General features: G+C 40.3%; 1 protein-coding gene across 3 annotated transcripts in view; it reads right to left on the bottom strand.

Annotated features, from left to right (window-relative positions):
• Window positions 1–14,885, bottom strand: part of fyco1a (FYVE and coiled-coil domain autophagy adaptor 1a) — a 244,449-nt gene that overhangs the window by 197,899 nt on the left and 31,665 nt on the right. For all 3 annotated transcript variants that reach the window (XR_010020753.1, XR_010020754.1, XM_063069670.1), the window contains exons 7-8: window positions 3,217–3,307; window positions 411–2,906 (exon numbers count right to left, since the gene is read on the bottom strand). Coding sequence is in view for 1 of the 3 variants with exons in the window: in XM_063069670.1 (XP_062925740.1) it covers window positions 411–2,906; window positions 3,217–3,307 (2,587 nt within the window). In the remaining 2 variants the exon portion in view is untranslated. The remainder of the gene's footprint in view (window positions 1–410; window positions 2,907–3,216; window positions 3,308–14,885) is intronic.

Raw genomic sequence — 14,885 nt, forward strand, 5'->3', positions numbered from 1 at the left:
TTCTTTTCATTAATTTGGAATTAGAATATATTTCTGCATCAAAAAGACCTGAGGGGAGAATTCTGGTCTCTAATTTCTCCTCATGGTTAGTTACAATATATCTAAGGAGCAGGACTACTGCACACCCTCAAATGGATGAACAGTGAATTTGTGGACACTGTAAGTCTTTCATCTACATTGTAGATAACATTTGGTATGAGGATAAGAAAAAAAGGAAAAGAAAGGAAGTAAAGGAATCTTCTTCCTCACAAAATAAAACTGAAAGCTTCAGTAAATAAATTTGAGTACTTAAGAAACAAATTAAATTAAAGCTAATAATATTATAGGCTACTTTCAAGCAGGCTTCCAAAGTAGAAAATCTGACAACAGAATATAGAGATTTATTGCTGTATTTCCTGCAAGGATATTACCTTTAATTTATTCTGGTAGTCCATCACCTCTCCACTTATCTGAAATTTGACTGCAGACATCTCTTCCTTTGCAGCCTCCTGGAGACTTTCTGCTTGCTGTTGTGTTTTCACTAGCTTTTTCTGCAGCTCCTCTACAGTTGCTGCTAAATTTTCTGATCTCTTTAACTCCTCTTGAAGGTGTTCATTCTCATTCTTTAGTGCAGAAATATTTACATTTAGCTGGCTTTGTTCCAGTTTCATCACCTCAAAAACTGTTGCTTGCTGTTGACAAATGTCATTATATTTCTGCTCAATGGCATTTTTTTCGGCACTCAGTGTACACATCTGCATGCCAAGTTCTGCCATTTCAGTGTTTACCCTATTAAGCAGATCTTTGGTCTCAATATTTTCAAAAGTTAGTTTTTCAATATACTTTTTCTGTTGAGATGATTCGCATTTAAACGTTGTAAACTGTTCTTCAAGTTCAATTACTTGCTGTGCAAATTTTTCTCTCTCTTTTTTAAGATAATCTTCTTTTTCTTTTAATATCGAGAGTTTTTCAGCATGATCCCTGCTGTTTGATTCTATCTGTTCCTTCAGATTTTGAACCAGGTTTCTGTATTCCTCTTTGGAACATACCGCAAGATTAAGATTGCTGTGTATACTTTCTTTTTCCTCAACGGCATACTTAAGCTTTGAACTAAGTTCTTCAATCACTCCCTGTAACCTGGACACTTCACTATGCTCAACTTCAAGCTGATTTTTAGTGGTAGCTAGTTCTTCATTTATCTTCTGCATTTCTTTCTCATAAAGGTCTTTCTCTGTCACCTGTGCTTTCACTAATGCATTTTTCTCAACTATTAGATCCTCACTAAGCTCAGTTTGCTTCTGAACATTATCTTCAAGAGCCAATTTTTCTTTTTCTAGCATCTCTACTTTTGCCTGATATTTTTCAATGTTTTCTGATAACTGCCTTAACAGGTTATCTTTGTTTTCAGCTACCAAAGAGATGGGAGAATTTTCATTTGCTTGTAACTTTAATAATTTATTATCCAAATCCGAAAGCATTTCCTCTGCCTGCAGATTTAGCAAGCGATCACTCAACTCATCAAATTCAGTCTGACTTTCTTTCAGTTTGCCCTCTGCTGTTTCAAACTGCCTGGGAGAATTTTGTAATGGCTCATTAAATTGATTGTTTTCTTCCTTTAGATTTTTTTCTTTTTCATCCATTGGAACCATGGCATCAGCTGTCTGGCCCTGCAACTCTTTCTGAGATGCACTGAATCTATTAGTTTCCAAGGACAAACATGTTCTGCCCATTGCTTCCTCTCTTTCAGCACTTTTCTGCACAATATGTTGACATTTCTTATTCTCAAGTTCAAGTTTTTGATGGTTAACCACAATGTGGCTTGACATACTTTGACCATTAGCTAATATCTCTTCTAATTCTTGCACCTTTTTTCTAAGATCTTCATTCTCACAGAAAAGTTTATTTCGAACATCCTGATGATTTTGTGCCTCATTATTAGCAGCTACTAGCTGGCTAGAAAGAGTACTTATTTGTTCATCTAATACTTCACATTTGACTTGTGCCTCATCTTTCTCATTTCTTAACTCCTGAATTGCCTTTTGCATTGATTCAAGTTCAGTTGCATCACTTCCTTGTACACTCTTTATTTCACCATAGTTATTTAAGTGAGATTCCAGCTCTTCATTTTTCTCCACAAGCATAGCATTCTTTTCCTCAAATTTCAAAGTAGTTCCTTTCAGTTTCAACTCAAGCTCATCTATTATTAAGTCTTTCGATTTCAAATCATTTGTTAGCTTTTCCACCTGCAGTTGCTGCATATTGTTTAACCTCTGTATTCCAATCTCCTCTCTCTCAGCATTATTCAACTTGTCGCGAAGTTCATTGATTTTCTGCTCTAAATCATAGTGGGTTGCCTCCAATTGTGCCTTTTCAGTCAAAATGTCTTCTATCTTTTTGACCAGCTCTATATTCTTCTGTTCTGCTGTGATTAGTTTGGACTGAAATTCATCAAATGTGGCATCTTTTACACTGTGTGACCTGAGACTTTCCACTTCTTGTGTTAATGGCTGCAGTTTGTTTGGGTAGTGGTTATTACATGTCTCCAATTCTGCACCCTTTGACTGAAGTGCCTGTTGTTTCTCTGTGGAACTAACATCTAACATTTGCAAAGACTTTTGAGATTCTGCCATACTGCCTTGAGCAAAATCTTCGCACCGCTGACTCAGCTCTTCCACTATCTTCTTTAGTATGAGGTTCTCCTCCATTGATTCAGCAGCCGATTTCCTCAAAGCTTCTATTGTCTCCTCATGTAATGATATTGTCTTCTGTAACTCACTCCTTTCCAGTTCAAAATGTTCGATCTTTTCATGCATTTCTTTTTGCTTTATATCAGACTGATCAAGTTCAACACGTAACTCGTCAAGGGTTTCCAGTTGCTCTACTGTTAAGGAATTATTTAGTTCCAGATTTGTAAGACTTTCTGGAGGCTGCAAAATGATGCAAAGTATATATGAGTTATGCTACAATTAAATATACTTGTGACTTCATTGATATAATTTCTATTTTTTTTCAGAAAAGCATACAAAATACAGTCCTATAGCAACTGCTTAAATATTATACACGAACAATTCTTTTTCACATAAATGAGAAGACTAATTTTTGACTTATTTTTCCTTCTGCCAAACATGGCCTGAACAGCAGAGGATTTTCCAATGGCCTCACTCATAAGTTTCATGTAACATTACTGTGCATTTAATTGACTCTATCTCTGTAGACTATAGATAGCAAGTTACTCACTTGTGAATAGTTGCTAATCAAACTGCTTATGCTGGAGCATCTACTTGGTGGTCTCCAAAAATGAGAAGGAGAAGACATGCCAAAAGATCGCCTTGAAAGAAAGCACATACAGCAGTTTTATACTTACTAAATTAAATTATATAAAATGAAAGTCTTTTTTTCTGAACCAGTATAACAACATCTTAAATACAGCTGAAGTCTATTTTGGAATGAAATCCAACAGGAAGATTAAGATATGAATTTCCAGGATATCTGCAACAACTTCAATCAATGTTCACTGGACAGGATAATTCACAAGTGAAGAATGAGCACTTGACCCACTAACATACCTGAACTGCAAATGCCAATGCATCTTGCTGGTCTGGTTGAAGGTGCAGTGCTTTGGTCATGCTCATAGAAAGATCAGTCAACTGCTCCTAAAAACTCACCTGCTTTATTTGAAGACTCAACCTCAAATTCCTTCATCAGTGCATCTTAAAAAGCATAATGTCACCAAACTTATTCTGAAACTCATTAATTAACCAATTAATTAATTAACCATTTGACATATTAAACTCAAGAGTGATCGAGAGTAACATTCGTAGATACAAAAGGTAGAGAATCTGAGGTTAAATCTAACTCTGGGTTAGTACATCTTACTTTGAATAGGACTCCATAACTGAAATCAGTTCCCATGAAAAAGAATATGGGACTCTAAATATTAAACTTCTATTGCACCTTGTGACAACTTGAGATAGGCAGTGAATATTCATTTATGATTAACTTAACTGTCGCATACATTTTCTAATTTTCTGCTCTCAATTTTCATAGAACAATGGTTATTATTAGATAAACAGGAAAAGGGGATAATGACCTCAATAATCTGTGCAATGCTTTAACACCTCATTAGTTCTTTTCTTTATACATTTGGAAGTTTGGTTGATCACTGAGTTTAGCAAACTGTTTGCAGACATTTTGGCTCCAATCAAGAAGACATTATCAGTGCACAGCTGAGGGTGTTGTCTTCTTAGAATGCTGGCTAATATACTCCTCTGGGGTCTGAATAATCAATATCCATTCGGACCCTGGAGGCGTATATAACCCAGCATTCTGAGACTACACCCTCAACTGCACACTGATGATGGCTTCTCGAATGGAGCAGAAACATCCGCAAACATTTTGCCAAGCTCGGTGATGCAAATAACCATCCTCAGCTACTAATACTCTGCAATATTTCAAATTCGCCATAAATGTCAAGACAGCAAGACCTGGAGCAACCAGACTGCTTTAGAGACAAACAGGGCACATAATACTCTGATGTACATAATACACTGAGGGAAGGGCACATAATACTCTGAGGCAGTGGTCTTGTACTATTTCTATATTGCAAGTACATTTATTAGTTATATCAGCATCTGGACTTAAGTTTCATGTACCAGAAGTATTGAAAATCCTGAACATATAAATATGCATCATTAGCTTTCTTTGCAAAATACTTCAACTTATTCAGCAGGTAATAAACCTCCTCAAAAAATATCAAAGCACAAAATTTTAGATCTCAATCCATCCCATATGATCAGTTGGTGGTTTGTACATTTAAGGAGCTGGTTATCTGCTGGGAACACCCACAAAAAATGCTGGTGAACGCAGCAGGTCAGGCAGCATCTAGAGGAAGAGGTACAATCGACGTTTCGGGCCGGGACCCTTCATCAGGACTAACTGAAAGAAGAGATAGAAAGAGATTTGAAAGTGAGAAGGGGAGGGGGAGATCCAAAATGATAGGAGAAAGCAGGAGGGAGGGGTAGATCTAAGAGCTGGAGAAGGGAAAGGATCATGGGACGGGGAGCCTGGGGAGAAAGAGAAAGGGGGGAGGGAGCCCAGAGGGTGGAGAGCAGACAAAGAGTTATAGTGAGAGGGACAAAGGTAGAAAAAAGAGAGAAAAAAGGGGAAAAAAATAAAAAAATATATAAAGTAAATAAATGAGGGATGGGGGTGAAGGGGAGGTGGGGCATTAATGAAAGTTAGAGAAGTCAATATTCATGCCATCAGGTTGGAGGCTACCCAGACGGAATATAAGGTGTTGTTCCTCCAACTTGAATGTGGCTTCACGTTGACAGTAGAGAAGGCCATGGATAGACATATCAGCATGGGAATGGGACGTGGAATTAAAATGTGTGGCTACTGGGAGATCTTGCTTTCTCTGGCGGACAGAGCATAGGTGTTCAGCGAAACGGTCTCCCAGCCTGCGTCGGGTCTCGCCAATATATAGAAGGCCGCACCGGGAGCACCAGACATAGTATATCACCCCAGCTGACTCACAGGTGAAGTGTCACCTCACCTGGAAGGTCTGTCTGGGGCCCTGAATGGTGGTGAGGGAGGAAGTATAAGGGCATGTGTAGCACTTGTTCCGCTTACAAGGAAAAGTGCCGGGAGTGAGATCGGTGGGAAGGGACGGGGGGGACGAACGGACAAGGGAGTCGCGTAGGGAGCGATCCCTGTGGAAAGCAGAAAGAGGGGGGAGGGAAGGATGTGCTTAGTGGTCAGATCCAATTGGAGGTGGCGGAAGTTACGGAGAATTACATGTTGGACCCGGAGGCTGGTGGGGTGGCAGTAGGATGGGGTGAGAGCGGATGGGGTGAGAGCAAATGCGCGTGAAATGGGAGAGATGCATTTGGAGCAGAGTTGATGGTGGAGGAAGGGAAGCCTCTTTCTTTGAAAAAGGAAGACATCTCCTTCATCCTGGAATGAAAAGCCTCATCCTGAGAGCAGATGCAGCAGAGACGGAGGAATTGCGAGAAGCGGATGGCATTTTTGCAAGAGACAGGGTGGGAAGTGGAATAGTCCAGGTAGCTGTGAGTCCGTAGGCTTATAGTAGACATCAGTAGATAAGTTGTCTCCAGAGATAGAGACAGAAAGATCAAGAAAGGGGAGGGAGGTGTTGGAAATGGACCAGGTAAACTTGAGGGCAGGGTGAAAGTTGGAGACAAAGTTAATGAAGTCAACAAGCTCAGCATGCGTGCAGGAAGCAGCGCCAATGCAGTCGTCGATGTAGCGAAGGAAAAGAGGGGGACAGATACCAGTACAGGCTTGGAACATGGATTGTTCCACAAAGCCAACGAAAAGGCAGGCATAGCTAGGACCCATACGGGTGCCCATGGCTACACCTTTAGTATGGAGGAAGTGGGAGGAGCCAAAGGAAAAATTGTTAAGAGTAAGGACTAATTCCACTAGATGGAGGAGAGTGGTGGTAGAGGGGAACTGGTTAGGTCTGGAATCCAAAAAGAAGTGGAGAGCTTTGAGACCTTCCTGGTGGGGGGATGGAAGTATATAGGGACTGAACGTCCATGGTGAAAATAAAGCGGTGGGAGCCAGGGAACTTAAAATCACTGAAAAGATTCAGAGCGTGAGAAGTGTCACGAACATAGGTGGGAAGGGACTGAACAAGGGGGGATAAAACAGTGTCAAGGTATGCAGAAGTAAGTTCGGTGGAGCAGGAGCAAGCTGAGACAATGGGCCTACCTGGGTAGGCAGGTTTGTGGATCTTGGGTAGGAGGTAGAAATGGGAAGTGCAGGGTGTAGGAACTATAAGGTTGGTAGCAGTGGATGGGAGATCCCCTGAGCTGATAAAGTTGGTGATGGTGTGGCAGATAATGGCCTGGTGCTCCTTAGTGGGGTCATGATTGAGCGGTAAATAAGAGGAGGTATCCACATGCTATATATGCCCTTACACTTCCTCCCTCACCACCATTCAGGGCCCCAGACAGTCCTTCCAGGTGAGGCGACACTTCACCTGTGAGTTGGCTAGGGTGATATACTGCGTCCGGTGCTCCCAGTGCAGCCTTCTATGAATTGGCGAGACCCGACGCAGGCTGGCAGACCGTTTCACTGAACACCTACGCTCTGTCCGCCAGAGAAAGCAAGATCTCCCAGTGGCCACACATTTTAATTCCACATCCCATTCCCATTCTGATATGTCTATCCACGGCCTCGTCTACCATCAAGATGAAGCCACACTCAGGTTGGAGGAACAACACCTTATATTCTGTCTGGGTAGCCTCCAACCTGATGGCAAGAATATTGACTTCTGTAACTTCCGTTAATGCCCCACCTCCCCTTCACACCCTATCCCTTATTTATTTATTTTATATATTTTCCCCTTTTTTTTCTCTCTCTCTTTTTTCTCCCTCTGTCCCTCTCACTGTAACTCCTTGCCTGCTCTCCACCCTCCGGGCTCCCCTCCCCCCTTCTCTTTCTTCCCAGGCTTCCCGTCCCATGATCCTCTCCCTTCTCCAGCTCTTAGATCCACCCCTCCCCTTCTGTCTTCTCCTATCATTTTGGATCTCCCCCTCTCCCTCCCACTTTCAAATCTCTTACATCTCTTCATTCAGTTAGACATGACAAAGGGTCCCAGCCTGAAACGTTGACTGTACCTCTTCCTTTAGATGCTGCCTGACCTGCTGCGTTCACCAGCACTTTTTGTGTGTGTTGCTTGAACTTCCAGCATCTGCAGATTTCCTCGTGTCTGGGTTATCTGCTGGGCAATGTTTTCACCATCCCCATTAAATTGCCAAGATGAAATTGACAGAGACACAATGAATGCTCACAATTTTCAAAGGAAACTGGGAAGCAAGTCCTCCTCGCTAACAATCAACACTGGCACAACTCAAGGTAAGTCTCAGCCCACTGTTCTGTTCTCTCTGCACCCATGATTGTGTAGCTAAGTACAGCTTAAACACCATCTGTACATTTGCTGATAACATAACTGTTGTTGGCAAAATTTCAGATGGTGATAAGGAGGCATATAGGACCAAGATAGATCAGCTGGTTGAGTGGTGTTGTAGTAACAACCTGCACTCAGTGTCAGTAAGACCAAGGAACTGATTAAGGACTTCAGGAAGGAGAACTCCAGGGAACACTCACAAGTTCCCACTGAGTGGAAAGCATAAGCAGTTTCAAGTTTGTGGCTGTTAAGATCCCTGTGGATCTGTCCTAGGTCCAACATATCGATGCAATATCAAAGAAGGCACGACAGCAGCTATACTTCACTAACAGTTTGAGGAGAATTGGTTTATCAGCAAAGGCACTCGCAAATTTCTACAGATGTATCATGGAGGGCATTCTGATTGTGTCACAATCTGGTACGAAGGGGCTACTGCACAGGATCGGAAAAAGCTGCAGAAAGTTGTTTACTCAGCCAACTCCATCATGGGCACTAGCTTTCTCAGCATCAAGAGCACTATCAAAAGGCAATGCCTCAAAAAGGTGGCATCCATTACTGAGGAATACCATCACCCAGGACATGTCCCTTCTCATTACAACCATCAAGGAGGAGGTACAGGAGCCTGAAGACACCCACTCAACATTTCAGGATCAGCTTCCTCCCCTTTGCGATCAGATTTCTGAATGGACAATGAATCCATGAATATTACCTCAGTATTTTCCCTCTCTTTATGCACCACTTATTTAATTTCCCTTTATCATATATATACTTTTGTTGGGTGCCACAGTAACGTAGGAAGGGTTGAAGAGCTGGAAGGGCCTATAGCCCACTGTATCACTTTTTATTATTATGTGTTGTAATGTATTGCTGACACAAAACAACAAATTTCATGATATACAGTATGCTAGTGATATTAAACCTGAATCTGATTCAAATTTAAGTTGCACCCAGGTTAATCTCTGGTCATAAGAAGCATAATTAAGGCTTGGATCAGGGTAGTCATGGGGGTGGGTGTTATATTTAGCTAATCATAATGGGGGGGGAATCAGAGCTCAGAAAGATGGATGGAGCATTGTGCAATCTTGAATGGATTAGAACCTAAACAGAGAATTCAACCAATGTAGGGCTAGGAGGTCAATTTCAGGTCCAATGGCAAGCAGGGAGCTGTCACATGATCAAAAGGTTTGTTCAAAGAATTGGGGGCGGGGGGGAATGGTGAAATGCGAGTAATAACAGGATTTACATTAAGGAGATTCCAGAGGAAGTGTCTGCTTGAATGCCCAAAGTAATGCAAAAGACCTAGAGATGGCCAATATCACATTTCTAGTGAAAACATGATTTTTGCTTGCGCTTATTTTACAGTATGTTACTTGATTATCTGTAATGTGAGCATCTTTGAGAAGTCATGCCCACCATTAATTGTCTTTGAATATCTGGGATGAAAGCCACATTCTTAAACTGCTGAGGTCCACTTGTAGATAGTGCTCCCACTGTGCTATTATGGATTCTGGCAACAATGATAAGATATCAATGTAAGTTAGCATGGTGCACAGCTTGGAGCAAACGTACATATGGTAATGAAAATCTGTTCTGAAGAAGGGTCTAGTTACGCAATCTTAATTGCTTCTCCTTCCACAAATGCTGTCTTACCTGAAGCCTTTTTCCAGCATTTTCTCTTTTAATGCAAGTGGCAATGTTCCAATAGCCTTAAGTACTTAACCTTCTTAGGTAGAGATTCTGCATTTGGGAGCTGCTGTTGGAATATCCTGAGCTGCAAGACACTTTGTAGATGGAACACAATCCAGCCACAGTGGAATATTTAGGACATGGATGAGGTATCCGATACAATGATTTCCTCTTGATGGTGCCAGGTTTATTGAATGTTATTGCAATTAAATTCATCTAGGCAAGCAAGTAGCATTCATACTCCTGACAGGTACCTTGTATATAGTGGACAGACTGCATGGTAAGAAAACAAGTCAATTGCCACAGAATATCTAGCCTCAAACCTATTTTTATCTTTGCAGTATTTAAGAAGTTTCTCTGGTTGAGATTCTGATCTCTGGTGATGACAAAGATACTGATGTTGGAGACATGGGAATTGAACTTCAAGAGCAGCTGGTTAGCTTCGTTCCAACCGAAGGTGATCACTGTAGCTCATATATTAATTGCCACTTCTGAATCCAAGATTTTGTTGTCCTAGATAGGCTAAATAGAAAGCCTTGACTGCTTCTTGATCCAAAGAACTGTGATTAGAGCTCAATACTTTGAAATCATCAGTGAACCTTTTCTGATTTTATACTGAAGGGTACAGGATATAGAGTAGCAGAAGTTGGTTAGACTTTAAACACTGCCCGGGACCCGAGATTACTATCATCAATTTCAGTCATCTTTCTTTGAACTTGTTTTTACTTGAGATCATAAAGAGCTCTGGAGGGGGTGCACAGGAGATTCATCAGAATGTTGCCAGGATTCGAGGACTTTAGTTATGGAGAGAAATTCGACAGACTGCCTTGGGAGTGACAATGAAGGTGGAGAGATGATCTAATAGAAGTATATAAGATTATGATGAGCATTGATAGTGTACATAGTCAAAAACTTGTCCCAAGGTAGGGGCATCAAAAACAAGAGGTCATAATTTTAAGGTGAGAAGGAGTTTCAAACGTTGATCTGAAGGATAAGTTTTTGTTTTACACACAGACACAGAGTGATGTCAGGAATGCACTGCCAAAGGAGCTGGTAGAATCAGATATGAATACTTTGTTTAAGAGGCATTTAGAAAGACACATAAATCGGCATAAGAAAGATATAACAATGTAGAGGAATGGGAATGATGTAGATGGGCAAATAGACCATCATGGATGTGGAAAGCTGGAAGGTATGTTTCTGTGCTGTGCACCTCGGTATACACTTAAATTATGGTCTTACCAACATTCAACATACTTCTCTGCTTTCCAGTGCTATGACTGCAAAACTAACCCTAGTCATGTGTTTTTTATAGCCCTGTTAGCCTATATCATATTTAGTGATGAGAATTCAGTGTCAATCTGAAACCAAACTAAAAACACACAACACATCCCAAAAGAAAAACCACACATGCATCAACAATTGCCTAACAATTAAATCTTAGCCCAGCATATTTCCCTGAATGATGATTACAAGCAGTAGAGATCCAAAAAGATGCTCCCCTATTGCTTTCCTTATACTGGAACTATAAAGACATCTGAAGGCAAAACTACAGACAACTTGACCTTATCTGCAGGTGTAACTATATTAGCTCATTTGGCACAATGGTTGAGTGTGTAAAAAATGATCTTTCAAGAGAAGGGCTATCGAGTCACTCCTTCAAAGTTACCCTCATCGATGCTGAACAATTGTCTCAATAGATAATGTACATTTGAGCTCACATTCTCACCCATTAAAGCTGCCCTCTAAGTTGCAAAACATGTGAATATTTTCATTATGATATCATGGATGAAATATCACCAGTAGTCATAAGTTTTCTCATCTAGTTATACCAATGGCTCAGTCAATTGTCGGATCACACTTGTTTCATAAGAATCTGTGTTCGTCACCTACTCCAGTTTTAATCACACACAAAAGAAAAATTAAGATTGTCACTGTGTTGTACCAAATGAGTGCTTGATTATAAAATGCTATCCTTTGGACATGACCCATCTGCTCTCACCAGTGGATGTAAAAACTCAGTGTCTATTTCAATGAGGATTAGGATAGTATCCTGTGAATTGGTTACTATAGTCACCTATAAATAAACAGAGCATTTGACCATGTCAAATACGTCTCAAGGGAACTAGAATTGTGTCAAAGTTGATGTCTCAGCTTTCTGCAACAGTGACTGCACTTCAGTATAACATTGCTGAATGTAAGCAGCTTGGTGGTATCCAGAAGCCAAGAAAGAAAACATATATTACTGTTTCCTTCTCTGAGAATAGTTCAATTCAGATGTCAAAGGTCCTTTTCCTTCAGCAACCTCTTTTTTGTGTTGCCTGTGCTTATCCTATAGGCTGCTGCTTACTGGTTCATGGTAATGAAGGTAATGAATCAAATATATATCTCTCCATTCCCTTCCTAACTCGGCTGGAATATCTGTGGTTGAACTGATGACTGAAAGGAATAAAGCAGTTGATAGTGCATCCTCAGGAGTATTGTCATCCTCCGAGGTATCTTATGCAGTAGTCTACTGGTGCCATGGGGTGCCTAAGAGAAAAAGAGACAAGAACTAGAATTGCAGAATGAAGTTAATTACTAGCAGATGATTATCTTGAAAATGTAGCTTGTATCTGTGGCAGTTGCAAATTACTTGCTAAGAAAATGAAAGACAAAAAAAAAAATCAGCATTCATACAGTCTGCTAAAGCTAAGTCATCAACTATTCTTTTGCATTAATAATGGCTCCCCAAATGCCAGTAAGACCAAGGGATCTTTGCTTTGCGTGAGTGTAGGTAATAATGTTTGGACTGCTTCATCTGTTGTGCTCTCTCAGATTATATACTGCAGAATATCGAGGAGGAAGATTTAGTTTGAATCTGTTGAAAAGGTCAATGGAATTGCATGATAACATTTATATCCATAGCATACACGCTAAAAGATTAATTGCACAAAAGGAAGGATAAAAGAATATATTTTATATGAACAGAGGCAGTAGTATTGGAAGGTCAGAGATCAGAAGTAGGATATGAGGACAGAATGGCTGTTATTGAATATTGTCAGAAAAGTGTAAATGTGTTTGAAATTTAGAGTTATTACAAATGTGCTTTCTGATGGTCTACCATTCAAATAATAACAAAGCAAAGGGTTAAAACTACTCAATCCTCCTGCCAACTTTATGAGGAATTCTGCTTCTACTTTAAGAACTGCTCTATCCATCCCTGCTCCTACTCACCTACCACTACACCACCACCCTCTTCTAGTTCATATTGTTGCTGTTGCTGAGTGCCATCAAGTTGTTGTCGACATGGCCACCCTACAGATAGTGTAGTTGTCCACAGGGTTTTCATGGCAAGATACGGAAGTAGATTGCCAGGCATCTCTTCCACAGTTCATATTAAGGATAGCTTTTAATTGCATAATTTTATTTAATGATAACTTCAAGATGAAGTTTCATAAAAAAAAATACTGATCAGTTTCTTCTGCTTCTCAATTTGGAAATTTGGTTCAATTATTTACTCATTCAGTTTGCTGCTGCTCATCCATTCCTTATTGTTCCTTATTTAATTGTCTTTAATCTGCAAGTATTAACTAAAATTTGAGGAAATCTGCTTCTTCATATGTGGATATTTTGAAGAAACAGGAGCCTATGTAAGTAACAGATGTATCTAATAGATACACATGTATCTATTAACGGTATGTTGTTCCATTTTCTACACAAATTTGTGAAAATACATTTGTTGTATTCATTTCCTTGCTTAAAAAGGGAACAATCAGCATACATTTCAGGAACATATAAATCATCTGACTTTTCAATTTAATATTCCGCTTTCATTACTGCTCAAGTTGTTTCTTCATTCCGCAAAATCTCTTGAATTGATGTGAAGGACTTTTCATATAATGCCAATTTCAACAAGGGATAAACACATACAAAAAAAGCAGCTAAGAAAACATTTTTGAAATTGGGATTCTTCATAAGAAGTACTGGAATAAACAGCCTCTTGGTGCTTGCACCACTGCTCAATCAGATCACAACTAATTTGACTGTTGATCTCATTGTTACCTTCCAGAAAGACTGAAGCACCAGTAGAGGAGACCAAAAAGGTACAGTCAAGGGAGAGAAGTGCTTTAAGGAATGATTTGAGTCGGTGGACTGGACAATATTCAGGGATTTATCTTCGAATCTGAATTAATATGCCACAGTGATTTCACAAGACCTGTGTGGATGAGTGTGCCTTCGACAACATACCAGATATGCCCAAACCAAAACCATGGTTGAACCAGGATATTCATAGTCTGCTGAGGGCTAGATCTGTGGTCTTCATGATCAGTGATCCACAACTAAACAAGAAGTCCAGGTACACCCTACGGAAGGCTACTTTAAGAGCAAAAAAAAGTTCCAATTGAAGTTACAGATGGAATCGGATTCAGGTCAGCTCTAGCAGAGTTTGCAAGCAATTACTTCCTGCAAGGCAAAACCTAATTTCAGGAATGGCTGCCATGCTTCACTCCTAGACAAGCTCAATGCCTTTTATGCATGCTACAACTACATCTGTGTGAATCCCTGCAGCATCTGGTGACCCTGTAATTTCTGTCTTACAGGCCTATGTCAGAACATCTTTCATGCAGGTAAACTTTCGTAAGGTGTCAGGCCTTGATGGTCTACCTAGTAGGCCTGACTGAAAACCTGTGCAAACTAACTGGTGGGCATGTACAAGCACATCTTTAATCTCCCACTGTTGCAGTTGGAGGTTCCTACCGACTTCAAAAGAGCAACAGTCATACCAATACCCAAGAAGAGCAGGATGAGCATACTGTCAGACTGTAAGCAACACAGTATGGAAATATCAAATTTCTCCTGATGCCCAGCAAGAAATAAATTGATCTTTCTTTCCACACTTTCTCACCTTCACAGCTCAACATCCACAGACTTTCAAGAAGTGTGTTCCAATATTCCATAACCTTTGGTGTGAAGAGATTTTCACGACCTTACAGTGGATTTTGTCGTTCGCCTTTGTGCTCTGTGGCACATCGGGCAGCAACCTTGCCATTTCTTTAGCACTTGTCTTGTTTTTTATGAAGCCAAATTGCTAATTCAATGCTCAACCCAGCACAGACGGAAAGCGTGCAAGGAGCTGGCCAGATTTGAATCCAGGACCACTCACCTTGAAGTCCAGTGCTGATGCCACACCACCACCAGCTAGCTACACTAGATTTTCATATAACCTTATTCTAGTTGCAAGAATATTTTTTGGATCCTCTCACCAGAGGAAATTTTTTCCCCAAATTTATTAAAAAACATC

This window comes from Mobula hypostoma, chromosome 17 (assembly GCF_963921235.1).
Source record: "Mobula hypostoma chromosome 17, sMobHyp1.1, whole genome shotgun sequence".
NCBI lineage: Eukaryota > Metazoa > Chordata > Chondrichthyes > Myliobatiformes > Myliobatidae > Mobula > Mobula hypostoma.